The sequence below is a fragment of the Corylus avellana genome, chromosome 9, assembly GCF_965113065.1.
Source record: "Corylus avellana chromosome 9, dhCorAvel1.hap1.2, whole genome shotgun sequence".
NCBI classification, from domain to species: Eukaryota; Viridiplantae; Streptophyta; class Magnoliopsida; order Fagales; family Betulaceae; genus Corylus; species Corylus avellana.
Window position 1 is genome coordinate 12,885,675 of NC_142498.1, and position 27,398 is coordinate 12,913,072.

Below are 27,398 nucleotides of genomic sequence, written 5' to 3' on the forward strand. Positions count from 1 at the left end.
GACATGCCACGTCTTCCCAAATTTTTTTTTTTTAAAAAAAAAAAGAAGACAACTTTAAAAGAAACCTGCGTTCAAAACTCAAAACCCATCATCATTTTCATTTCCCTCCAGTTTCTTCCTCCCAAACCCATTTTCTCTCCCACTGGCGTCGTGATCTCCTCTCTCCACCATGCGCCTCCCCACCTTCACCGCCGCCAACAAATCTGTCAATCTTTCTTCCAAGGCCCTCATTTTCCCCCTAAAAATTCTTCCCCCAAAATTCTCCCTACCCTGGGACCGAGAACCTGCTCCACAACCGCTGGAAGTTCACTGCTCGTTGCTGCCCAAGACCCATCTCAACACAGCCGCTTGTTGCCGCCCACGCCGCCGTTCATTGAAGCCAACTCTTGGAGGCTAAAAGAACCCTCATCCGACACCGAAAGTGGAGAGGAAGCGTTTCTCTTTGTACTCTGCCCTCTTCTCTCTAGAATCCCTCTCGCTTTGCTTCCTCCTCTGAAAGGTTTCTGCTCTTTCTTTCTCTCTTGCTTAGGGTTTATGCACAGAAAAGCAAAGCTTTAACTCTTTCTTTCTCTCTCTCTCTCTCTTTCACTCAGACACACAAATCCACAAGTGGAAAGACAAAGAAATATGTTTTATTTCTTTATTTTCATGTATTTTTCTGGGTAAACAGCCGAATGGGAATGAGATTTGGAGTTGATTTTTGTTGTTCTTTGTGGATTTTGGGTGTGAGTGGCCGACTGTGTGTTTGGTTTGAGAAGTTTTGTTGTGATCTTTTGGAGGAGCCCAATGGGTTTTTGTTTGATGAAGTTTGAGTAGCTTTTGTTGTTTAATTTTGGTTATAGAGGACCAAATGGAGTGAATATGTTTTTGAAAATTCTTTTGGTTGATTTTGTTTGGGATGCTCTAGGTAAGCACCGAATGGGAGGGAGGAAGAATTTGGATTCTTTCTCTAACATTGGCCGAATGGGTGTTGGTTGTTGCAATTCTTGAGTACTACTAGTGAAATGTGGCATGTAAAGGTGAGCTCTTGGACTGACAATTAATTGCATTTCTCCATATTTTTAGTGTGGTATTAATTCCTTCTATTTTGCAGTGTAGTCCCTTTTTTTTTAGCATCGTCAATGCTGTTTTTTCCATTTCAGGGTTTATGTTCATATTTAGATAATCATGTGTTGCAACCAGCTTTTCCATTACATCACTATCACTTCTTCTTTTCCCCTTCTTTAAGGGATTTCTTTGTATATTTCCTGTATACTTGGGGTTTTCCTTGGATTAATAAAACTTTCGTATTACCTATCAGAAAACATATTGCCTAGAATTGCTAAAAGCCCGGTTTGTTGTATTTAGATTACATGATTTGTCATTTTGAAGAGAGCATGCTCCCTACAGTGACTGTAGGATTGAAGTTGCTAAGGAAAAAGTAAATAAAATAGACTATAGGATTGAAGTTATCTGGGACTTTTGTTTTAGGTGAAATAAGTTTTTCCACGTGCAGTATATTGTAAAAAGTGCATATGTTGTGTTCAAAAGAGAATGAACTAACGTAAAAAATGTTGCGTCTTCTCTAGTCTTATTAAACTTTTATCTACCTGCATCGTTATCATTCTTGCTAGACTACAAGATGAAAAATACAATGTTAGCTTGTTGCACTATAGCATTTGTTAGGTTGCAAAATATTAGCTTATGAGAAATAAAGGTGAGGGTCTACATGAAAAATTATCTGGGAAAGATACAACAACCACATGCTTCTGTATTTCATCCATCTATTTATTTTCCTTTGGATTATTTTTAATGTAAAAGTAGATACTTGATTGGTATGAGAAATATATTTCATACTTTGTGCTAATTTATGGAGTATTCATGTCTTAAAAACTTAGATGTACCCTGAGGTGACTATCTGTATGTTGGCAATTAGGTTTTAAGTGTTGTTTTGCTTATTTCTCTAATTACCTTGTTCTTAAATGGTATGGCAAGAATTTATATTTTCAAAAGAGACCATGGATGTATCTCCATTTCATCTGCTGTCACTTAATATGCTTTTCGTTTCTAGTTTGGCGAGAATCAATGTTGTGGATTCACATACAAATTTGTTTTTATTTGGCAGTAAGGGTTGGTTAAGATTTGATTAGCATTCTTAACACCATATTTTAGTCAGTTGTTTTGCCTTTTTTGTGATCTTACTATTATTAGTTTTGGATAGATTGACATGCTTACATTTCACCGCTTCTTGTTTAATTCATGTTTCCTTTTATTCACTGATTTAGTCAAATGTTCTATTTATATTGTAGTGATCCCATTCAACTATTATTTCTAAATGAGATTGAATTGATGTAGCTTTAAGAGAACTCATGTTTATGGTAGAAAATACTGAGCAGTTATTGAGTAATATGTCACTGCAATGAACATACATATAGAACAATGATTGTGAGATGGATGAGTTGCTAAAGATGAGTAGAATTATAAAACAAATGCTTTCATGTGAAAGTCTAGATAGCGCGTGTAATATTCATAATAGTTAAGTGGTATTTAGGTAATTTGGGAAAAAAAAAAAAAAAGACGAATGGTGGTGTGCTGCCACACCCCCACCCCACTGTTTTTTTTAGACACGCCCCACTTCCCTTGTTGATAGGTTAAAAAAAATTAAAATTAAAATTAAAATTAAAAAAAAAAAAACCCTGCTAGAAGTCTAAACCTTGAGCCAGTGTAGGACACCCTTGTAAGATACCCTTTTTTTTTTCCTAAAAAAAAAAAACAATAGACAGGTTTGTTTATTTTGCTAACTTACGAATTTCTTTTGTTGCAGAATACGCATTTCAGCCTCTTTGACTAAGTGATTGAGCCTCTTGGTTTGTTTGTATGGAGGCTCTCTTATTTTTAGCTAGTGCTTTTAGTAAATGTTAAAAGATTTTGAGTTTATAGTTGGCTAATTGTGGTGTATAGTTTTTGTAAGTGTTGAACAAGTTGAAATGATGTATAATTTTTGCAAGTCTAAATAGTTGGAATGTTTTTGTAAGTTGGAACAATTGGAATGGTATATGGTTTTGGTAAGTTTGAATAGTTGGTAGCAACTTTTGTAATTGTGATTAATGTCTAGAGAAGCAGAAAAATTATTGAAGTCATATTCTCTAAACAAATTATTCAAGTCATATTACTTGTGGAAGCCCTTTGCTCACGTATGTGCCCAAGATTTTAGTTCAATATTATTCTTGTTGAAGTCCATAAGCAGTGAAGATAGTTTCATTTTGAATGGCCATCATTTTCATTGTTAATCTTCAAAACATGAACTGAAGAAAAGAAGGTTGCAAATTTCTAGTTAATAAGAATTTGGATTTTTGTTTGGATTGTCGTTTGGTTGGCTAGTCGTGTGGCAATTACATTGACTACTCAGATATTAGGTAATATCAGCTAGGAAAACTTTGGGTCAAAGATTGGTAAGCCACATAACGTATTTCTCTATTTGCAAAAATTGATTACCAAAATCATTTTTCACAAAACATAGACAAACAGGTTGACCATCTAGCACTCACTTTTTGTTGCAAAATTTAAACATTTCTCACATTTTCTCGTATTTTCTTGAGCTATTTCTCACATTTTGTGGGGGAATAGAGATCACCATTCCCTACCAATTTTTCATCTCCTTCAACCATTTTCTCAAATTTTTCTAAATATGTTATTTTTATTTTTTATTTTTTTACACTTTCTTATTCTTATATATATATATATATATATATATATATATATATATATATATATATATATTTTCTTCTTTGTTGTAGAGCCTGAAATACCCTACCTCGAGCTAGAGCCACTTGAGTACCCAGCTCAACTCGAAAGTGTGTTTCTAGCAAGCTCGAGCTTGAGCTACAATATATACCCAGCGAGCCGAGTTCGAACAAGGGGTTTTCGGCTCGAGCTCGAACTTGGCTCATTTACATATCCTTTAAAACGAGCCGGTCCGAGTTTGCCAAAACTCAGCTCAGCTTGGCTCGGCTCGTTTGCAGGCCTAAATTCATAACTACATTAAATTGCATTCACCTTGGAATAAGTATATACAATAAGAGTCAACCATATGTGCCTCCCTGTACAGTACAATAAGCACCATTTTCTCAGTAGCAACTCCAACCAATTCTACATATCCAGACTTCCATATAATAACTACCTTAAGTCTCTCTATGACAAAAAAAAATATATGATTACCCTATAGTTTACCTTTGGTAGAAGCTTAAGAATTTGCTTCATTTCTTCCTCAAATTTTGCTTCGAGTATCCTGTCAGCTTCATCAATTATTAGGCACTGCAAGTTTGAGTTTAACAAGAAAAGAACATGCATAAGAAAAACATATATAGCTTATTAGTGTGCATTGAATAACTAGCTTTAGCTTCAGAAAAAATAATGTCAAAAATTGAGGCCCCTTAATGAAGACTACAATCAGCATCATATAAATGGCAGGAATATCTAAAAAAAAAAAGTTGCAAGGAAAAGTTGAACATCTAGAACCAACAATATACAACATAATTAGTTCTACCAATACTGAAAAACAAATATAGTGTTAAGAATTGTTTGTGTAAATTACCTTCAAGTTTTTATAAATGAACCCCTTGGTATTTTGCAGATGGTCAAGAAGTCGACCAGGGGTTGCTACTAATAAATTCACTCATTTCACAATACACTCTGCTTCTCCTCTTCAAGCTGAACCACCAATAACCAAACCAAGAGTCTAAGAGTGGTACTTGAAAAGGTCTTTTGCCACAGCATGGGTCTAAAATATTTGAATGGTGAATTAGTCAGCATCACCCAGCAAAAAATGACAATGAAGTGTAGAAGCCTAGTAGAAGGCAACATCAAAGATAAGCGTGAATTCCATGGCTGTTTTCTAATCTTTATTTGCATTTTTGCACATCAAATATAATGTTAAACATAGTGGTCAGTAAGAGATAAAAAAAAAAACAAAAATAACTGCAAATTTTCATTAGTATCACATGCAAATTGTTTAAGAACCGAGTTTTTTTTAGATACAAATTTCCATTTTCTTCCCCACACATATAAGTAGAATATAATTAAATGACTAAATTCACATTTTTCTATAAATACAAGTTTTTAAGACAATTGATAAGTAGTGATCAAAGTTGATCAAACCCTACGTCAATAATTTACCTTCTATCTCAATTAAATATTCCTTGTCGAGGGAGAGTTTGAACCTATATGTGTGAGGGACTAATAGAAAATAATTAAATTCATCATTTCTTATTAGCGTAACCTATTAGGACAACTGGTGATTTAACAACATCGATATGATTTTTTCACATCTTTAAAATCTTTTAATACATTGATTTTTCAAATCAAAGAGTTTTTTGTTTTTTTTTTTTTATATAAGTAATATTCAAGTTTTTCAAATCAAAGATATTACCAAAAGATTAAAAGATTTTCAAAATATAAGATATGCCTCATCAATTAAACATGTATGCAGTACTGACGTTAAAAGATTAGTATCTCATCTATTTGGAAAAAGAGATAAAAGGAATGAGTTAACACCTAGACATGCAAGCAAGGATAAGACAAGGGGTACAGTTCAAACTGGAATGGGTTTAGAAACCGGTTCATGTCATTCTACAAAATAACATCTCCAAAAGGCTTATCTTTTATTGTCAAACATATGCTTACAAAGTTCCTTACCATAGAAGAAGAATAATATGTTGAATAGAATATAATTAAATTGTTGAATTTGGAGTCCAATAGCATTAAAAACTTTTGTACTGCTTGTTCTATGAATATACCCCAGTTCATGTTGAACCTATGGTGAAGTATATCCACATCATTTTACTTCCTCCATCCACGACAATATTGTAATGGGTCGCAATCACTAGTCACCCCATAATTAAACTATTTCCTTTTGTACAAACTTGAAATTAGCTTAACTAGATTCACAGTTGCCCAAAGTAAAGGTTTCATACATTAATTGACCTGGTGCAACTATTTGTTTCCTATTTGAGATATTATGAAAGTTCAAATTTCAAGGAGCACAATAAAAATTGTTAGATAGGAAGGAAATATACACAACTTACAGTTGCTCGAGTTATGCCAGGAATGCAATAATCAGCATGAGGTGTCAGAACACGGCCCTTCTTCACTAAAAACTGCATGATTAAACAGATGAACCTTTTTTCAGTTTGGAAGTGAGCTTTCAAGATACGTGCATTATAAGACACTTAGTTCCTTCAATGATGAGATTCGAGAGGAAATGCTGCCTACAAAGGCTGCCAGCAAATAATTAAATGACAGGATAGTGACTGTATGTTGTATATAAGATAGGGAGGTGGGACCTACCTTTATGCATCGATTAAAAAAATGCAATGCATAATAGTTCATAGCAATCCACACTGTGGACGTTTTAGAAAAAAGTGTTACAAAAAGAGTCCAGGTCAAGGCGTTTGGTGGGCACCACCTGCTTGCACTTATAATAGTGCATCTATATGGTTCACAATAACATAAGACCTCCACGTGTACATTGTCTAACTCAGAAGCTGTTGAAAATGCATAGGCTTACAATGTTTGTAGCATTTATTTCTGATACATAACCATCCTTGTCAAGCATGATGGCATCCTCAGCCTTTGCATTATTACCTTCGATCTGCACCATACCATATGACTCAAATCACCATATACCAAAATTCAAGAGAGAGGCATCTATGAAGGTGACAGTTTCCTAGGAAAGTGGATGACCAAAGCATCCTGTATATATATACACCATAATCATCTTCTTTCTTTCTTGTGTCTCTGCATGTGTATTTGCACTGTTTTTTTTTTGGAATGGATAATTAAAAGCTGAGTGCAGGTTTTCTGCCAGGGAAATTCATAAAACTACAGCTAAATACAAGTCAAAGCGTTGATTAAATTAGAAGTGCAAACCAGGATAAGTCCATGTGTCATACACATTAAATTGATTTTTTTCCCTCACCTGCATGTGTGTTATGCAATGATCACCATTTATTACAACTATTGAAGAGCATAACATTTCATAACATTTTTTAATGTTGAGAAAAGGAGAATACCTTTGCAAGTATGTTGTTGAGGAGGTTATTGTGGTGAATCTTTGAATTCAAATTCTATTGAGGATATAGCAAAAATTCAATGTGGGTCATATGAATACAAAACTACATCAATCAAATAAGACCTTCCGTAGTTTTCAATTATGTTTGTTCACTTCCCACCTTCAGGAACAACCACTGGGGAATGATGAATAATAACAGAAGAATGCTAAGTTGACAAACACAAATCCACAATTCAATGTGAACATTAAGTGAACAAAAGGTTACAATTTCCTCAGGTGTACATGAGGACAAAACTTTGGATCCAAATATTGAGAGGCTTTAGGTGGAACCTGTTCTCTGACCAAATCTATACCTTTTTTACAAGCTTGTCATTTATTTTTTACTAGGATCACTGTCTTAACAATTCAAAGGCCGACCACCACATACTAGTATATCCAATCCACAGAGGTATAGTATAAAGTTCAAGAGAGCAATGCAATCAAAAATTGAATGACAATGGATGCCGCCTAGAGCATGCAACTAATCATACATGATCTTAAAAGCACAGATTTAAGCGAGCTCCAACTAAGCTCAACATTTCTGAAGTATGTTTTGTTCCCCTCATGCCAATAGTTTCTACATAATAGAACGCAGCATTAACAATCATGCTTCCTTTCCCGTCAAGCCAAAGAGTGTCCATTCAACCCAAGTCAAGTGTTGAAACTAATTCCAAAATAAATCCGGTTCAAACATTTAGCCATTTACTCATAAGTTATTAGTTATTGTCTTCTTGTATACATGTCCACAGTAAGGTTGTAAAGCTCTCACAGTAATGGTTCCAAAAAGAGGAATATCTTTAAGAAAGTCAAATATCAAAATGGTGAACTGTCAAGAATGAACTAACACAAAAGAGTTTCAAGAGGAACCATCTTGGTAAGACACAGGAAAGAGGTTTTTCACCTTCTCCACCTAATATCCATAGGGCAAGGGAGAAAACAAAGAACAAAAAGAATCTTACATTTGGTGAATTACGATGTGTGGCAGCAGTCACTAGAGTTATACCATGTGTGTTATCATAGACAGGGGGTTTCCATTCAGGTAGCACTGCATTTTTCAAAACAACCAATAAGTATAGCCTTGGAAAGCCCATGCATTATAGCAGCAACTTATATTGTTATAAAATGATTATTGTAACATAATTCACAAATAAAATGGGGGAAAAATGTAGTCTAATGAAAACTGTGATGTATGACAATGCCATGCTTGCAAATCAGAACAAGGCCAAAACCTAACACCAACTCTATTAGCAAGTTGAGTATGATATATAGATGAATTCAACAAAACATACTAACACATTCTAATAGAGAAACTCCATAATTCCAACATTATAATAAATTTCATTATAAAAAAAGGTTTTCCAAAACTTGATTAAGAAAAATCTGTATAGCCCATGCACAAAGTTGTGCTCAAAACAGTAGTTAAAGCAAAGAAGGCAATCACTCCCAAGTACAAAAAAAAAAAAAAAAGTGAAGCCAATTTTCAACTTTTTAATGGTTTCATTTGTTTAACAACTGAATAAGAACAAGAAGTTGTTGGTCGAGGTTGTAGCGGACACTATGGTGGTGGGGGTGGAGGGCCATTCCGAGGTGGTGCTCGACATGATGGAATTCGCTCCCACTTTGGGATTGACTTTTTGGGGTGACAAGAAAATCCTTTTAAATCTTTTTGCAATCATTGAAGAGGATCGGTACCGTGAAGAGGGGGTTTCTGTTTCAAATACTAAGGAGAAGAGGAAGTTCAAAATTTTGTAATGCTCCATTAAATTTGAGGCTAGAGGTTGTGGCTCTAGTAGAGTCAAGGCACTAGTAGGGTCATAGGCAGGGGGTTTAAGCTTGCCTTATGAGCTTAGGGTTGTTTTGAGTTTTGGGCATGAGGGTCTCTTTAAGCTTCTTTTGGGTTTTAAGGTCCTTATATGGGGTTTTTTTGTGGGTTAAAGCGGGTTTTCCTACGTATTCTTACTGGCGCATTGCGCTTTTTTTGTTATGTACAATATTACTTATAAAAAAACAATTTACTATGTTTCGAAGGCTATTGAGTAGAGGTGATTTAGGAATCCTGCTTAAAGTTTATACATTTGCACAAGAAAAAAAAAAAAAAAATAGATAGGTTAGGGTAGAAGGGTTAACCAAACATGTGACATCCTATAAATTTTATAGATTAAAACAAAATTATAAAGCATTTTTGTTTTTATATATATATATATATATATATATATATATATATATATATATAAGAAGACTCTTTTAGTTAAGAGAGTATTAGTGGAATTATTAGCCTATTACATACTTGGGAGTCTTATGGATTTTTCGATGATTTATTGCTTAATAATAATAATAATAATAATTAAAAAAAAAAAAAAAAAAGAGGCGTAGCCTCCAAGCCATCAACGTGTTCTACCTTTTTTTTTGGATGTGCCATGTGTTTTCATGCATAAGGAGAAGCCTCCATGTAAGGGGCATGTGTCCTCTTGCATGATTCTTTCCCATAGCCTTTTTACACATGTCAATTAGATTAGTTTCTTTATTATTAAATATCTCTCTCAGATCTCCTTGCTACACTATATATACCCATAAGGTCTACCCCTCCCCTCACGACCTCAGTAGCGATAATATGAGGTATTTCCAGTTTCTTTTCTTGCAACCCCATTCTAGCACAGTAGCGGTAAGGACTCTTTCTCTATTATCATTTTATTTTTTTTATTTATTTATTGAAAGAGATTTAGGATAAGTTAGTATTTGCTTCTTATGGGTATTTTAGGATTCTTGTATGGGTGGTTATTTAAGGAGTTTGACTCCTATTATTGAAATGCTAGTTTGCAGATTTTATAGCGATTATATATATATTTTGTTTAGACATATCTTTGTGATTAACTATTATACATCCATAATAATGATAATAGCAATAGTAACATTTTTTATATGTGTAAGACTTGTTGGATAAATGATTAGCACCTCACACGTGTATATATATAAATATATATAGTCATGTTGTTTTGTGTGTGTGTGTGTATATATATATATATAGGTAGCATTTTTTTTTTTTGTATACACGTACACAGTGTTATTGGGGGGGTGGGGGGGAAATTGGATATTATAAAGACTATTTATATACATATATACATGTGCGGCATTATTGGGTTGGTAATTGGAATCTATAGATATCTATGCTATAGTTTGGATAAGATTCTGTTTGATATTTATAGATATATATATGAATATTTGTAGACTAGATTTCATGCATCACGAGAGACTAAATATATATATAGTAATTTTTGAATAAGGCTCCTATCATGTGCAGTGATTCTAAGTAGATATGAATATGTATATTTTTTTACCTTGGAATTATAGAATCAATTTAATTTCAAAATACTCCTTTAAGCTTACCTTTACAATTTATTTAGGTGAAAGGACGACTCGACCCAACCCAGCGTCAAATCCAAGTAAGGGGACGAAACACCAAGAACCCCCAACAGATTTTATTATAAATCTTTGGAAAAATGTTGGGGATTTTATAAAGAATTCACTCACATGATTTTCAATTGCACTTCCTTTCATATTTTAATGCCAAGTTTTATTCAATCATATGCCATTATTTAAGAATTTTACGTGTTACAGTTACCTTATTTCATAATTTATGCATAACTGCAATTATGAATGAAAAGAGCTCTCAAAATTCATGGCACAGATGAGTTTACAGATCATATGAAATATATATTTTTTTTTTTGACATGTCCGCACATATATGAAATATTATATGTGCATTCATGGCACAGTATACAGTTACAGATGAGTTTACAGATCATATGAAATATTATATGTACATTCATTGTTATAAATGTTTAACCCGAGACATGATTATAGTGACGATCGGTACCGCATAAGGTAGCATGGCAAACACACCGAAGGACAATTACGAGAACGTGTGTGCTATCGGCCAGGTGGCCTTCACCTAGGGAAGTTTCCAACCTGGTAGCTCTCCCCTGTGACGACAAGATGAGCATATAGGTCCCTCGGGACAAACCAACGTGCGCTGCTCAAGGTAAATTTGTGGCATCGGGTCAAAGGGTAAAATAGTAGTTTTGAAAGAAAAGTAAAAGGAAGTGCCTGTACATTTTACTTGCTATTCTTGTATTAATTATCAACTATTTTATTATTTATGCATAACTGAGATTATAGCATAACATCTGCATAGCATGTTTTATAGCATCTTGGTGTTGTGGCTACTTACTGAGTTGTTGAACTCACCCCTTCTCCCTTTAAAATTTTTCAAATGCTGTTATACATAATAGTGTTGAGAATGGGGCTGTCCGTAGGTGTTCTCATTCTTGAGGACCCGATTATATGGCCTTATGAATGGGACACATGGACCTATTGCTTTGCGGAGCCGTAGGAGTTTTAGAGCTTGGGATTCCAATGGATTGCAAGGATCAAGCCATTGTTGTGCAGACTTTTGTTTTTTTTTTTTGTAGCCCGCACAATTTTTGTTATGTATATATATAGGAGAACACTTGACGCATGGGGAGGCTATAAACCCCCCTATAGTGGTCGCTTTTGATTATGCCTCCTAACAGGGCTTGAAATGTTTGTTTTTGGATTCCCAGCTCATATGTAAACGAGATTTTTGTAAATGTTCATAGTAAAACACTAGTTCTATATAGCTTTTGACTTCTTATCTTCCCTTGGTTTAGTATTAATGAATTGATATCTGATAATTATATTCCTTAATTATTGTGTTTTTCCTTTAAGTTCGTATTCCCCTATTTACCTTAGTAGGGGGTGTGACAAGTATGGTATCAGAGCCAAGTCAACTATGACTTTGACTTGTATTTTCTTAACTTGGGAAATAACGTGGAAACCAGGCTTAGGTCAGATTGCATCACTACGCTTATGATTTAAATTTTTGTAAGTAGTTAAATAGGAAACTCTAATTTTTGGCACGTTTCAGAATAATGGCAGAAGGAGGAGAAGGATCTTCCCATGGTTTGGAAGTTGAGGCTACCCTGGATATGGCTTAGATGTTTCAAGCTATGGCTAGGCAATTCGTCATAGCCATAACTGATCTTAGAAGAGAAGCACCCAGTGAGGAGGAGTGCGGCTGCCCATTTAAACGCTTCGAGCGACTCCCCATTCCTTCGTTTGATGGGAAACGAGATCCTGTGGAGTGCGAAAATTGGTTAACTGACGTGGAAGAAATTTTGCAACTCGCAGGTTTCATAGAAGAACAAAAAGTACAATACACCGCTTTTCGATTGTCAGGTGAAGCCAGGCATTGGTGGACTGCCAAGAAGGTATTACTGATTCAAGAACTAGGCAGGGAGGAAGCAATCTCTTGGCCATGATTTCAGAAAGAATTTCTCCAGTAATATTTTCCTAAGATTCTCAGGGACGCGAAGGCTCGAGAATTCATGGACCTCACCCAGGGAAATATGACAGTCGCCCAGTATGCTGGCCGCTTCAATGAATTGGCTCGCTTTGCTCCCTACTTGGTGGCGGATGAACAAAATCGAGTAAGGAAGTTTGAACAGGGTCTAAACCCACGAATCCATGAACGTGTTGTATGCTTTGAAATTCAAGATTTTGTGGAATTAGTCAACAAGGCCTCTCTAGCTGAGGAGAGCGTGAAGAGGAGTGCTTTGGCAATGATGGAAACACGAAAGAGGGCTGCACCCCCACCAAATCAAAACCAAGCTGGATGGAAACGAAGACCGAGCGAAAATAATCATGGAGTCAAACCCATGGGGAATAGACCGAGTTCAGCCATCGGCGCGCCTTGTCCAAAATGCCAACACCCCCCACTACGGATTGTGTCGTATGGGGACTAATATGTGCTACCGATGCAGTCAGGCCGGTCACTTTGCACGGGATTGCCCAAGGGCAAAAGGAGGTGCTGCATCACTACAAGCAAGGAATAATCGCATACCACCCACTCAAGCCAAGGTTTATGCCCTCACACTAGGTGAAGCAAAAACGGAGAATGGACTAGTCACAGGTATTCTATCTCTCTTATTTGGCAAGGCTATGGTTTTATTTGATTCTGGAGCTACTCATTCTTTTATATTAGCTAAAAACTAGGAGATTTTGTATTAATATAGAACCTATGGAAATAGGAGTGCTAGTATCTACTCCAGTAGGCAAATCAGTGTTATGCAGGAAAATAGTCTTGGGTTGCCCAATTCTTATTGAGTGAAGAATCCTCACGGCTAATTTGATAGTGTTCGATATTATCTTTGGAATGGATTGGTTATCAAACAATCATGCCATCATTGATTGCCACAACAAAGAGATAATTTTCAAATTTTCAACTGACTCCGAATTCAAATTTGTGGAAACCAAGGTGGGCGCTACTCCACAACTAATCTCAGCAACACAAGCCAAGCAATTATTACTAGAAGGATGTCAAGTCTACTTGGCATGCTTAAAGGAGTCGCCTCAAGAGGAGAGAAAAATAGAGGAGATAACCGTGGTGCACGAATTTCTTGATGTCTTCCTAGAAGACTTTCCTGGACTTCCTCCTGACAGGGAGATAGAATTTTGTATTGATTTAATTCCGGGAGCAGCTCCAATATCCAAGGCACCCTACAGGATGGCACCAGCAGAATTAAAAGAATTGAAGACCCAGCTACAAGAATTGTTAGACAAAGGATTTATTCGCCACAACGTATCGCCATAGGGAGCGCCTGTGCTCTTTGTGAAAAAGAATGATGGTACTTTTCGGATGTGTATTGACTACCAGGAACTTAACAAAATCACCATAAAAAATAGATATCCACTACCTTGTATAGACGATTTGTTCGACCAGTTGAAGGGTGCTCCGATTTTCTCAAAGATCGACCTTCGTTCGGGGTATCACCAGTTGAGGATAAGGAGGGAAGATATTTCCAAGACGGCTTTTCGCACCCGATATGGCCATTATGAGCATTTGGTAATGCCATTTGGATTAGCTAACGCGCCAGCAGCATTCATGGACATGATGAATCGAGTATTCCATGATTTCTTAGATCAATTCGTGGTGGTGTTCATTGACGATATCTTAATCTACTCCAAAAGCTTGGAAGAACATGAAGACCATTTGAGGTGTGTTTTGCAAAGGCTTAGAGAAAAACAGTTGTACGCAAAGTTCTCAAAGTGCGAGTTTTGGTTGGATAGAGTCACTTTTCTCGGGCATGTAGTATCAAAAGACGGCATCTCAGTAGACCCCAAGAAAGTTGAAGCTGTAGTAAATTGGGAGAGACCCACCAATGTATATGAAATCAGAAGTTTCTTGGGTCTGGCTGGCTATTATCGGCGTTTTGTAGAAGGTTTTTCAAAATTGTCTGGACCACTGACTGCTTTGACAAGAAAGAATGCTCATTTCTTGTGGACTGATGAATGTGAGCAAAGTTTTCAAGAACTAAAATGGTGGTTGGTAACTAATCCAATTTTAACGCTTCCATCAAGATCTTGTGGATTTGTTATTTATAAGGACGCTTCTAGAAAGGGGCTTGGCTGCATCCTCATGCAAAATGACAGAGTAGTAGCATATGCCTCTCGACAACTTAAAAGTTATGAGCTGAATTATCCCACCCATGATTTAGAACTTGCTGTAGTAGTTTTTGCATTAAAAATCTAGAGACATTATCTTTACGGGGTGAAGTGCGAAATTTATACAGATCATAAGAGCCTTAAATACTTATTCACGCAGAAGGAACTGAATTTAAGGCAGAGGCGATGGTTTGAGCTAATAAAGGACTACGACTGTGTAATTAATTACCATCCCGGGAAAGCCAATGTGACATCCTATTAATTTTATAGATTAAAATAAAATTATAAAGCATTTTGTTCTTATATATATATTTGAGGACCCTTTTAATTAGGAGAATATTAGAGGGGTTGTTAGCCTATTAATTACTTGGGAGCTTTAAGATTTATTCCTTAATAATTTTATTAAAAAAAAAAAAAAAACGTGTCCTTCACCTTGTTGCATGCAATTTCCATTTGACACCTAGTAGTCAATGTGTTTTCATCAAAGAGTCTCTCACTTTGGATTTTGCCATGTGGGTTCATACTAGTAAAAAGTCTCCACGTAAGGAAACATGTGCCCTCCTGCATGCCTCCCCCCATAGTTGTTTTACACTTGTAATAAGCCAGTTATTTCTTATTTCTCTCAGCTCCCCTATATATATGCTCAAAGCTTTTTTTCTCCCACAACCACTAGAAGAGAACAGAAGCTTATTCCAGATTTTTCTTCTCTTCCTTCTCTTGCAAACCCCCTCAGTAAGTCCCCTTCTTATTATTTTGCTATTTTATTTTCTTGAAAGAAATTAGGAAAAATTAGTATTTATTTTTTTTGAGTATTTTAGGATTCTTGTTAATATTGAAATGTTAGTTTGTAGATTTTATATAGATTATATATATATATATTTTGTTTAGACAGATTTTTGTGATTAAATATTATACATCCATGATAATGATAATAGCAATAATAAAATTTCTTTTATCTCATGAATAAATGTCTAGCACCTCACACATGTGTATATATACATATATAGTCATGATGTTTTGTATATATATATATATGTGTGTGTAGCATTTTATATACATATATATATATATATATATATATATATATGATATCCAATATTTCCTCTCAATATGCTGTATACGTGTACATACATATATATATATATATATATATATATATATATATATATAGACGTGCACAGCAGATTGGGAGAGAAATTGATATATCATGAAAATTATATGTATATATATATACATACCTGTACGTGCTATCACACATGGGGACCGTACACCCACACCCACACACAAATATATATATATATATATATATATATATATATATATATATATATAATTAAAACTTGACTAAAGCTTTAAATACTCTTCTAAATTCATTTTTACAATTTATTTAGGTGAAAAGGCGGCTTGACCCAACCCAGCATCAAATCCAAGTAAGGGGACACAACACCAAAAACCCCAACATATTTTATTATAAACCTTTTAGAAAAATGTTGGGATTTTATAAATCATTCACATGATTTTTAATTACACTTCCTTCCATATTTTAATGACAAGTTTTACTTATTCATATGTCATTGTTTAAGAATTTTCATGTTACAGTTACCATATTTCATGATCTATGCATAACTGCAATTATGAATGGAAAGAGCTCTCAATTCATGGCACAGATGAATTTACAGATTATATAAAATGTTATATGTGCATTCAAGGCATAGCATACAGTTACAGATGAGCTTACAGATCATATGAAATGTTATATGTGCATTCATGGTTTTAAATGTTTAACCCGAGACACGATTATAGTGACGATCGGTACCGCATAGGGTAGCATGGCAAGCACACCAAGGGATGGATATGAAAAGGTGTGTGCTACCGGCCAGGTGTCCTTCACCTAGGGAAGTTCCCAACCTGGTAGCTCTCCCCTGTGACGACAGGCTAAGCATATAGGTCTTTCGGGACAAAGCCAACGTGCGCTACTCACGGTAAAAATTGTGGCGTCGGGTCAAAAGGGTAAAACAGCAGTTTTGAAAGAAAGAAAAAGGAAGTGCTTGTATATCTCATAAGTCACTTAATATTCTTGTATTAATTGTCATTTAATTTATTTATTGTGCATAACATCTGCATTGCATATTTTATAGCATTTTGGTGTTGTGGCTACTTACTGAGTTGTCGAACTCACCTCTTTTCCCTTTAAAATTTTCAGATGCCGCTGTACATTATAATTCTAAGGATGGGTATTCCTGTAGGCGTCCTTGCTATTGAGAACCCTATTGTATGGCCCTATGCTTGGGATACCTGGACCTACTGCTTTGCGGAGCCGTAGGGGTGTTAGAGCTGGAGAGTCCAATGGGTTGCTAGATCAAGCCATTGTTGTGCAGACTTTTGTTTTTGTAGACTGCACAAAATTTTTTGTTATGTTTATATATAGGAGAACACTTGACACATGGGGAGGCTATAATCCCCTATAGTAGTCACTTTTGATTATACCTCCTGACATGGCTTGAAATGTTGTTTTAGGATTCCCAGCTCATGTAAACGATATTTTGTAATGTTCATAGTAAAACACTAATCCTACATAACTTTTGACTGCCTATCTTTACTTGCTACTTAGTATTAATGCAATGATTTCTGATAATTATTCCTTATTTGTTGTGATTTTTTTTTAAGTTCACGTTTCCCCTATTCACCTTAATTGGGGGCGTGACAGCCAGCGTGGTTGCAGATGCCCTAAGCAGAAAATCAATAAGTGAGATAGCATGTTTAAAATTCTTGCCCCATAATCTAAAGACGGACATTGAGAAACTCGATATGGAGATCATGATAGGAGAGGTGGAAGCATTAACGGCAAAACTCGAGATTAAATCCATACTACTGGAGGATATCCGTGTGGCTCAAGAAAAACATGAAGAGATCATTCAAATTAAGGAGAAAGCCAACAAAGGTCGAGTCTTGGGTTTTGGTACCACATCAGATGGTTTGTTCAAATACTAGAATAGAGTTTGTGTGCCTAATAATGAGGAGATAAAGAAGCTGATATTGGAAGAAGCACACGTCTCACCATATACAGTACACCCATGAGGCACTAAGATGTATCGGGATCTTAAGGAACGTTTTTTGTGGAACGAAATGAAGCGGGATGCTGAATTTGTAGGGCGATGCTCAACATGTCAACAAATCAAAGCAGAACATCAAAGACCTGCAGGACCACTGCAACCTTTAAAAATACTGGTGTGGAAATTGGAAGAAATAGGCATGGACTTTTTAGTGGGGCTACCACGAACTCAGGTAGGGTACGATGCAATATGGGTGATTGTGGATAGGTTGACTAAAGCCGCTCACTTTATTCCAATAAAGGTGAGATACTCACTAGAGAAGTTGACAGAACTGTATTTACAGGAGATTGTTCGATTACATGGGGTACCTCTATCAATACTGTCAAATAGAGATCCTCGTTTCACGTCAAGATTTTGGAAGAGTCTACAAGAAGCAATGGGGACTAAGTTGAGATTTAGCACTGCATACCATCCTCAAACGGATGGACAGTCAGAGAGGACCATCCAAACATTGGAGGACATGTTACGAGCCTGTGTACTAGATTTCAGTGGCAGCTGGGCACGCTATCTTCCTTTGGTGGAATTCGATTACAATAACAGCCATCAAGCAAGTATTAGAATGGCTCCATATGAAGCATTGTATGGACGAAAATGTCGATCCCCACTTTATTGGGACAAGCTTAGAGAACGGAGAATTTTAGGACCATATATTGTGTAGGATACCATAGATAAAGTTGCTTTAATTCGGCAAAGGCTGTTAGTAGCTCAAGACTGACAGAAAAGCTATGCAGATATACGTCGAAGAAGCTTGGAATTTGCATAAGGCGACAAAGTGTTTCTTAAAGTGGCACCAATGAAGGGAGTCACTAGATTTGGTAAGAAAGGGAAGTTGAACCCCCGCTTCATCGGACCATTTGAAATTCTAGAGAAAGTAGGTCCTGTGGCCTACCGTATAGCCTTACCTCCGAGACTTGCAAATATACATAATGTCTTCCATGTCTCTATGATGAGAAAATCCTTGACCCTTCCCACGTAATTCAATATAAACCTTTGCAGTTACAAGGAGATTTGGCATATGAGGAGGTTCCGGTAAAAGTATTGGATCACAAGGTCCAAGAGCTACATACGAAAAGCATTCCACTAGTGAAAGTTTTGTGGAGGAATCATGAAATCGAAGAAGCGTCGTGGGAATTAGAAGATGAGATACGCAAGAAATACCCTTTTTTGTTTGCCGAGATCTAGTAGAATATAAGGTATGCGCTAGCGGATAGATTTATTTATGTATTTGATTACTATTGCAATATAGTGCATTTATATAGATTAAACAAATTCCGATGATGGAATTTTTATAAGGGGGGAAAATGTGACATCCTATAAATTTTATAGATTAAAATAAAATTATAAAGCATTTTTGTTTATATATATATATATATATATATATATAAGAAGACTCTTTTAGTTAGGAGAGTATTAGTGGAATTATTAGCTTATTAAATACTTGGGAGTCTTGTGGATTTTTGGATGATTTATTGTTTAATAATAATAATTTAAAAAAAAAAAAAAAAATAGGCATAGCCTCCAAGCCATCAACGTGTCCTACCTTTTTTTTTGCATGTGCCATGTGTTTTCATGCATAAGGAGAAGCCTCCACGTAAGGGGCATGTGTCCTCTTGCATGATTCTTTCCCATAGCCTTTTTACACATGTCAATTAGCTTAATTTCTTTATTATTATATAGGGTTAAATTCACTTTACCCCCTTGAAGTTTCAGGGGTTTTTCAATTCGAACCCCAATGTTTAAAAATTGGCAATGTACCCCCCTAATGTTTCAAAAATTTTCAATTCAGACCCTTCGTTACTAATTTTTGTCTAATTGGACGGAAATCATCCCACGTGCGTCTCACGTGAGATTTTGATGCCGTCTATTCTAATTTTACTCTCATTAAAACCTATGAAATTACGTAATTACCCTCAATTTCATAGGTTTTAATGAGAGTAATTACGTAATTTCATAAGTTTTAATGAGGATAAAATTGGAATAGAGGGCATCAAAATCCCACGTGAGACGCACGTGAGATGATTTTCGTCCAATTAGACAAAAATTAGTAATGGAGGGTCTGAATTGAAATTTTTTGAAACATTAGGGGGGTACATTGCCAATTTTTAAACATTGGGGTTCGAATTGAAAAACTCCTGAAACTTCAGGGGGTAAAGTGAATTTTCCCCTATTATATATCTCTCTTAGATCTCCTTGCTACACTATATATACCCATAAGGTCTACTCCTCCCCTCACTACCTCAGTAGCGATAATACGAGGTTTTTCCAATTTCTTTTCTTGCAACCCCATTCTAGCACAGTAGCAATAAGGACTTTTTTTTTATTATCATTTTATTTTATTTATTTATTGAAAGAGATTTATGATACGTTAGTATTTGCTTCTTATGGGTATTTTAGGATTTTTATATGGGTGGTTATTTAAGGAGTTTGACTCTTATTATTAAAATGCTAGTTTGTACATTTTATAGAGATTATATATATTTTTTATTTAGACAGATCTTTGTGATTAAATATTATACATCCATGATAATGATAACAGCAATAGTAAAATTTTTATGTGTAAGACTTGTTGGATAAATGATTAGCACCTCACATGTGTATGTATATAAATATATATAGTCATGTTGTTTTGTGTGTGTATATATATATATAGCATTTTTTTTTGTATATATATTCTGTTTGATATTTATAGATATATACGAATATTTGTAGACTAGATTTCATGCATCACGAGAGACTAAATAGATATATATAGTAATTTTTGAATAAGGCTCCTATCATGTGCAGTGATTCTAAATAGATATGAATATGTACATTTTTTTTACCTTGGAATTATTGAATCAATTTAATTTCAAAATACTCCTCTAAGCTTACCTTTACAATTTATTTAGGTGAAAGGACGACTCGACCCAACCCAGCGTCAAATCCAAGTAAGGGGACACAACACCAAAAACCTCCAACAGATTTTATTATAAATCTTTGGAAAAATGTTGGGGATTTTATAAAGAATTCACTCACATGATTTTCAATTGCACTTCCTTTCATATTTTAATGCCAAATTTTATTCAATCATATGTCATTGTTTAAGAATTTTACATGTTACAGTTACTTTATTTCATAATTTATACATAACTGCAATTATGAATGAAAAGAGCTCTCAAAATTCATAGCACAGATGAGTTTACAGATCATATGAAATATTATATGTGCATTCATGGCACAGTATACAGTTACAGATCAGTTTACAGATCATATAAAATATTATATGTACATTCATGGTTATAAATGTTTAACTTGAGACACGATTATAGTTACGATCGGTACCGCATAGGGTAGCATGGCAAGCACACCAAAGGACAGTTACGAGAAGATGTGTGCTACCGGCCAGGTGGCCTTCACCTAGGGAAGTTTCCAACCTAGTAGCTCTCCCCTGTGATGACAAGATGAGCATATTGGACCTTCGGGACAAGCCAACGTGCGTTGCTCACGGTAAATTTGTGGCGTCAGGTCAAAAGGGTAAAACAGTAGTTTTGAAAGAAAAGTAAAAGGAAGTGCTTGTGCATTTTACTTGCTATTCTTGTATTAATTGTCAATTATTTTATTATTTATGCATAACTGAGATTATAGCATAACATCTGCATAGCATGTTTTATAGCATCTTGGTGTTGTGGCTACTTACTGAGTTGTCGAACTCATCCCTTCTTCCTTTAAAATTTTTCAGATGTCGTTATACATAATAGTGTTGAGAATGGGGCTGCTCGTAGGTGTTCTCATTTTTGAGGACCCGATTATATAGCCTTATGAATGGGACACATGGACCTACTGCTTTGCGGAGCCGTAGGAGTTTTAGAACTTGGGATTCCAATGGATTGCAAGGATCAAGCAATTGTTGTGCAGACTTTTATTTTTTTTGTAAACTGCACAATTTTTGTTATGTATATATATAGGAGAACACTTGACGCATGGGGAGGCTATGAACCCCCCTATAGTGGTCGCTTTTGATTATGCCTCTTAACAGGGTTTGAAATGTTTGTTTTTGGATTCCCAGCTCATATGTAAACGAGATTTTTGCAAATATTCATAGTAAAACACTAGTTCTATACAGCTTTTGACTTCTTATCTTCCCTTGGTTTAGTGTTAATGAATTGATATCTGATAATTATATTCCTTAATTATTGTGTTTTTCCTTTAAGTTCGCGTTCCCCTATTTACCTGAGTCGGGGGCGTGACAAAACACGTCAAAATTACAGTGTGGTCCCGACATTGTTGGGAAAACAGTACACTAGAAGTTCAAAATCATACCAACCATACAGAACCATATACATTCCATAAAAAACTTGTGTCAAACGGAACAAATAGTTTAATCAAAATTCAGCAAGAATCCTAGAAGATAACCTCGGTTGGACGCTCCATGTTTTCTGAAGCAGGTTCTCAAAATTCAAGGCTGTTGCCTACCCAAAAAACCATTTGGGGTGGTTGGCTTCCCTGGTCTCTTGGAGAACCTATTTAGTCATGGAAAACTGTTAAACAGGTTTTGGTTTCTCAAAAAAGCAACCTCATGCACTTCAAAATGCTCCATATATGGTTTGATAGATATGGACCAAACATGCAAATTTCTACTGGACAACAAAGATTGATATAGCAGTACCTTTGCTATAATTGCAGTGAACTAGAAATTCATTCTTACCAATTAAAGTGCATCCATAAAGATTGAATGCTGGATTCATGCCAGAAGTAACCTGAGGAAGGCAAGAATATTGCAAATAAGTAAAAAAATATATTGAAACTCATTTTTTACAAACTATGTCGTGGTTATAGAACCATGAAGTGAAGAAATTATGGCAATGTCCCCATGGAAAGTATGTGCTTATAAGCCATATTAAAAAATAAATAAAGAAGCAACTTAAAGTTCTTGACTCAAAAGTTATTATAAACCTATCACCACGTATGGTCAGATGATAACTAGCAAGAGAGAATTATTCAACAAATAGCTTATTGATTTGATAGTGACAAATCTCCAAAGCAGCATATTGAATGGGCCCTCTAAGAGTTGTCATCCATGTGAAGGTTAAAAACCAAATAAAAATTAGTTGTTTAACAAAGAAAAGAAACAACTACATAGTAAATGTTTTTTGAGGATTTACGTCATACATTCCCTCTTCTATGGCTATCTTCCAGCCTTAACTTTAAATGTTGGCCAGAGCCACGATAAAAATGAATACAGATATTTAATAACTTTCAGTACACAGAGGAGAGAGAGTATAGGACCTTCTTGCCACAAGTTAGAGACAGTCGGATGTGTGCATTATCAAACATTCCACACCTAATGAGAGTTGAGAAGATGGCTTTTTTTATCTGCATTGATGCAACAGTTAGCAAGATGAGCCAAGCAACTTTGTAGCAACTACATACAAAAGCCAGGAGAGTAAAATTTCTTTTGCCCAAGACCCAGTATAATTAACCATACAAAACAGAAGAATGCAGTTAAGGGATTAAACAGATTAGTAGACATGACAGAATAATAATCATCTTGACTCTCACCTCTTCGTGAGTTGGAACATTGTTGAAAGCCAAAGCTTTTGCTGAGTCAAACATCCTTTTTTTTTTTTTTTTTTTTTTGATAAATAAGCAAGAATATCATTGAAAAGCGCAGAGGGGTACAACCTAAGTACACAGAAAGTATACAAAGACACCCCTTCAAAGATAAAAAGAGCATAAATCTACAAATTTATGCATCGAAGAAAATTAGGTGTATTGAGTCAAACATCCTAATTAAAAGAAAAGCACATAAAATATTTCACTAGACATTGCTGGTGAAAAGAACCCAAGATGTTTTCATGATGGAAAATTTTGCCTCTATCCCCCCTATTCATAAGACAACCACAAAAAGAAGAAATTAAATGTTCCATGTGTATGCATAATTTCTTAAGAGCTCTAAGAAAAGGATGGTGATGATAAAAATAAGGAATAACTGATTACAGCTTTTGGAAAGGAATTTATAGAACCCATAACTCCATTACATCATTACATGAGTAAAAGGAAGGTGTTCTCCAATTAATGCAACCAGTAGAGTAAAAAATGCGTCGAGTATGTCCAAGAAGAATACAGGGGAAGAGAGAGAGAGGCAAAAGGGAAAAAAAAAATAGAATGTTTGCCAAAGATGCATGATTCTTATCAATTCCACAAGCTGTTCATGCTCCCAAATCTTTTTGCAACAGAAACATAAATGTCAGATAATTAGGACAAGCAATAATCAAGACACTAATAAAGTAGTATGGATTCAAACTAATATCCTACTTACAGGATTTACGAACTTCAACTTATTTGCCAAATTGGCTAAAACAAAGGCAGCATTAATATACTTTACTAGACATTGAGACACTAATTACTTTGTCCATAATTGATTCAGACTTCTCAAATTAATATCATGCGACAGGATTTTTGAGCTTCAGTTTATTTGCCAAATTGGCCGAAAGAAAAGCATTATTAACATATAAACTACAACAATCTGAACCATATTATACAGAAACCTTATACAGGTCACAGGATAAGAATAAGAAAACCTAGAAAACTGTGCACTTAAACACATAACTAAAAGTCAAATATATGGAGTAACAAATCTTAACATGTCCCCCTGTAAACAAGTACCTTTCCACTGTCACAGGGTAAAATCTTATCACCAACCCATGCAAGTAGCTTCTCATTTGCAGGAACTGGAAGATCAGGAGGAGGTAAAGGGGACTTTAGAAGGCATGATGTCTGCTTCACATGGCACCTAAGCATGTTGTATAAAGGTAGACTTTGCTCCAGCAAGTCATACAGAGGAAAAGGAAATGGCTGAAAAATATTTATAGTTAGAGAATAAGCTCATATATATTAAAAAAAAATGTCTATCAGCCTGAATACTAATATCCAAGGCTTTAGTTGCATTTATCTATCACAATCTATGATACAAATCCACATAAACTCAAATTAATTTGTATTATATATTAGCAAAAATATAGGCCATGCTACATGCCAAAGGATACTTTCTTGCTTGCAAAAACCTGTTGATTTATATACACTCTTATACCACCATGGAGCCCAAAGGCCATCTATTGGTTTTGGACCAGCTTCCCATCTGAAAATGGTTGGATTGTAAACTTGTCATGCATGAGTGGGAAAAGAAAGGAGAAATAAACTTTTTAGTAAATAAGGAATTATGTTCTTTTTGGTTGAAAATAAGGAATGAGGTCACATGCACTATAAGAATTACATCACATCTGATGGCCCCCATTTATCCACAGCAAACTACCATATGATGCACAGGAAAATGATGTGGCACGAAGAGGGGTTTTCTTTCAATTCTTTTGAGGACCAAAGAGAGTTTTATTCAAGAATCATGAACCCTATGCTGAAGTATCAATTTTTTTTTTTTTTTTTTTTTATAATTAATTCAAATTCATTAAAAGTACAGTAGAACGTAACCCAAATATATAGAGAGTATGCAAGAGAACCCCAAGTGCATAGAAAAAAATGAACAAAACTCAAAAAACGCAGAGAAAGTAGAAATGGACAAACTATTGTATGCTACTTAAAATTAAAATAATAATAATAATAATTCTTTTTACCTACAATGACCTAAGACACGGCACCCCCAATATTACTAGTATTACCATTAGCTTGTGTGTTTCAGTTAGGTCTGTGATGGTAAAGTTAGCTTGGCCTACAAGAGAGAGAAATTGATTAAATGTATTAGTATTACGAATAATAAAAGCAATATAAGCCATATGGCCCTCCCTTGAGCCAGAGTTTGAAGTGGGATTTTTGTCAAATCCATCACAATCAGCATTAGGATTCCCTTGATTAGCTCCATTGACTTTACTATCAAATCCATCACTGTTGTCATCAGCATTCCATTGATTAATACCATTGACTTTACCATCCATTGATTTATTCTGGTTCAAAAGAATGGCAAGTACTCGAACAAGATGAGGGAGACATACTGGATCATATATTATGTCTGCACCCAAATTGGAGAACAAGCAGGGAATTGTATTAATTTCAATATCTACACAGTTGATAGAAAGAACTGGAAAGTTCCATAATATCTAGATAGTTGACTTAAACCATCAAGTTAAATTCTCTTCTACTAGACATGGCAAACCTTGAAAATTGGTACCACAAGCACAAAACAGATTGTCTGCATAGTCACAAGACACTCAGATAATTGAGTTGAATACTCACACAACATCAGGCCTCAAGTCTTGGAGCTCATTTTCTGATGCGGATTCCATGGCCGATGAATGCATTTTACCTGATATTTACAATTTGTTTTAGCTTCAACAGCTAAATAATCCTTTATCATGTGATGAATATGATCAATATAATAAGCCATTCCTTTCACCATGACCAGGACTCACCATATTTGGATCTCCAGTTGTTCTTTCTGCATATCAAGACTCATCATTTTAGGTTCCTGATATACAGAAACCAAAATGACCTTAAGGATACCTTAATATTTGAAATAAGGGTTAGAATAAGATAGAAAGAAAAGAAAAAACCATTTTCTTCAAACTTCAAAAACTATCTCCCCTGTTAGCTAGTCCTAGTCAGGCCAAAATATCAATTACGAAAAATCAGTAAGAAACCAATATGAGGACTTCAGGAAACTCCAGTGCTTTGAAACTTAAGTACAAATTCAAAAGAGAAAGGAAAAAAAACATATAATTCTTTTGCCTAATTATTTTCTTTTCTTTTCCCCCACTTTCTCACCAACCAAACAAAGCTTAACACTTAAAGTATCATTCCCATACTAACAAGTACGCCAACAAATCCCACAACCCATAGACAAACTACACTTTCTTATTTAAATGCATGAAATAGAGAGTAGATAATTCTTACACCTCTGCTTAGGAAATGGTCCCAAATGAACCTCTGCACTCCCTCAGTAACCGACCCTCCACCGCATACCCTACAATTCAACAAACCAACACATTCATACAACTCTAAGCCATTAAAACTAAGAAAATGAACATGAATCCAATGCACTTTAGCTGCGTGTGCCAAAATTTGCTAAAATGCACCATGTCACGCTAAAATGTGTTGGTGCGTGCAATTTGGGCCTAAGCGGTTATTTCAATTTACTTGAGGACAAGGAAGGGGAATATTATCGCGGTTGTGTGCTAACATGCACCCTATATGAGTGTGCTAAAGTGAGTCGAGGAGTACTGGCCAAGGTGACCAAGGAGTCGGTGGGTTCCATGGCAAGAAAAGTTGAGAGCAGGCAAAGACATGGAGGAGCGGGGAGGGATCGAGCTCTTGGTCCGCCATGGGAGATTCAGTGTTAGGGTTTTTCGGGTTTTAGGGCTACAGAACGAGATTGAAGAAGGGGAGGCCTATTACGGTGAGTTTGGATGGTGGGGACAGAAGACAGAAAGAGTTTCTACAGCGACTTTAAAAAAAATGGACGGTTCAGATTAAATCTAAGAAATTTTAAAAGGTACTAACGGATTCTGTTTAAACGGTGCTGAGTCTATTCTAAAGAGCTAATGTGTGAACCGTTAAGCTTGGCAAATTCAAAATATTACGCTGATAGACCACGTCGTTTTAGGAAGCCAAATACTAAATATGTTGGAGATTGACGCGGGAATAGGAGCATTTTCATCGTCCTCTAAGGGTAGCTCAATCGGCGTTGGAAT

The 27,398-nt window shown here is 35.4% G+C and overlaps 1 protein-coding gene and 1 pseudogene across 1 annotated transcript; one reads left to right on the forward strand and one right to left on the reverse strand.

Moving 5' to 3' along the window:
• Nucleotides 1-78: 78 nt before the first annotated feature.
• On the reverse strand, nucleotides 79-27,108 carry LOC132189887 (branched-chain-amino-acid aminotransferase-like protein 1). Its single transcript, XM_088510777.1, has 14 exons — nucleotides 26,604-27,108; nucleotides 26,121-26,211; nucleotides 25,945-26,014; nucleotides 25,374-25,720; nucleotides 24,367-24,555; nucleotides 22,987-23,073; nucleotides 22,406-22,457; nucleotides 8,047-8,132; nucleotides 7,050-7,103; nucleotides 6,545-6,628; nucleotides 6,063-6,134; nucleotides 4,210-4,293; nucleotides 1,590-1,614; nucleotides 79-284 (listed from the first exon to the last, which is right to left on the reverse strand). The coding sequence occupies exons 3-14, from the start codon at nucleotides 25,949-25,951 to the stop codon at nucleotides 79-81; spliced, it is 1,293 nt and encodes a 430-aa protein (XP_088366903.1). The 5' UTR covers nucleotides 25,952-26,014; nucleotides 26,121-26,211; nucleotides 26,604-27,108.
• Nucleotides 12,037-13,159, forward strand: LOC148583713 (uncharacterized; annotated as a pseudogene).
• Nucleotides 27,109-27,398: the final 290 nt, after the last annotated feature.

Bases quoted from the DNA above. Each gene is read 5' to 3' on its own strand.
- LOC132189887 (XM_088510777.1), bottom strand. The intron at 8,133-22,405 runs GTAAGAATGAAT...TGAAAAATGCAG, and splicing joins TTATGGATGCACTTTAATTG to TGCTACCTGAATGGAAACCC. The intron at 6,135-6,544 runs GTAAGCCTATGC...TTAATCATGCAG, and splicing joins AAATAAATGCTACAAACATT to TTTTTAGTGAAGAAGGGCCG.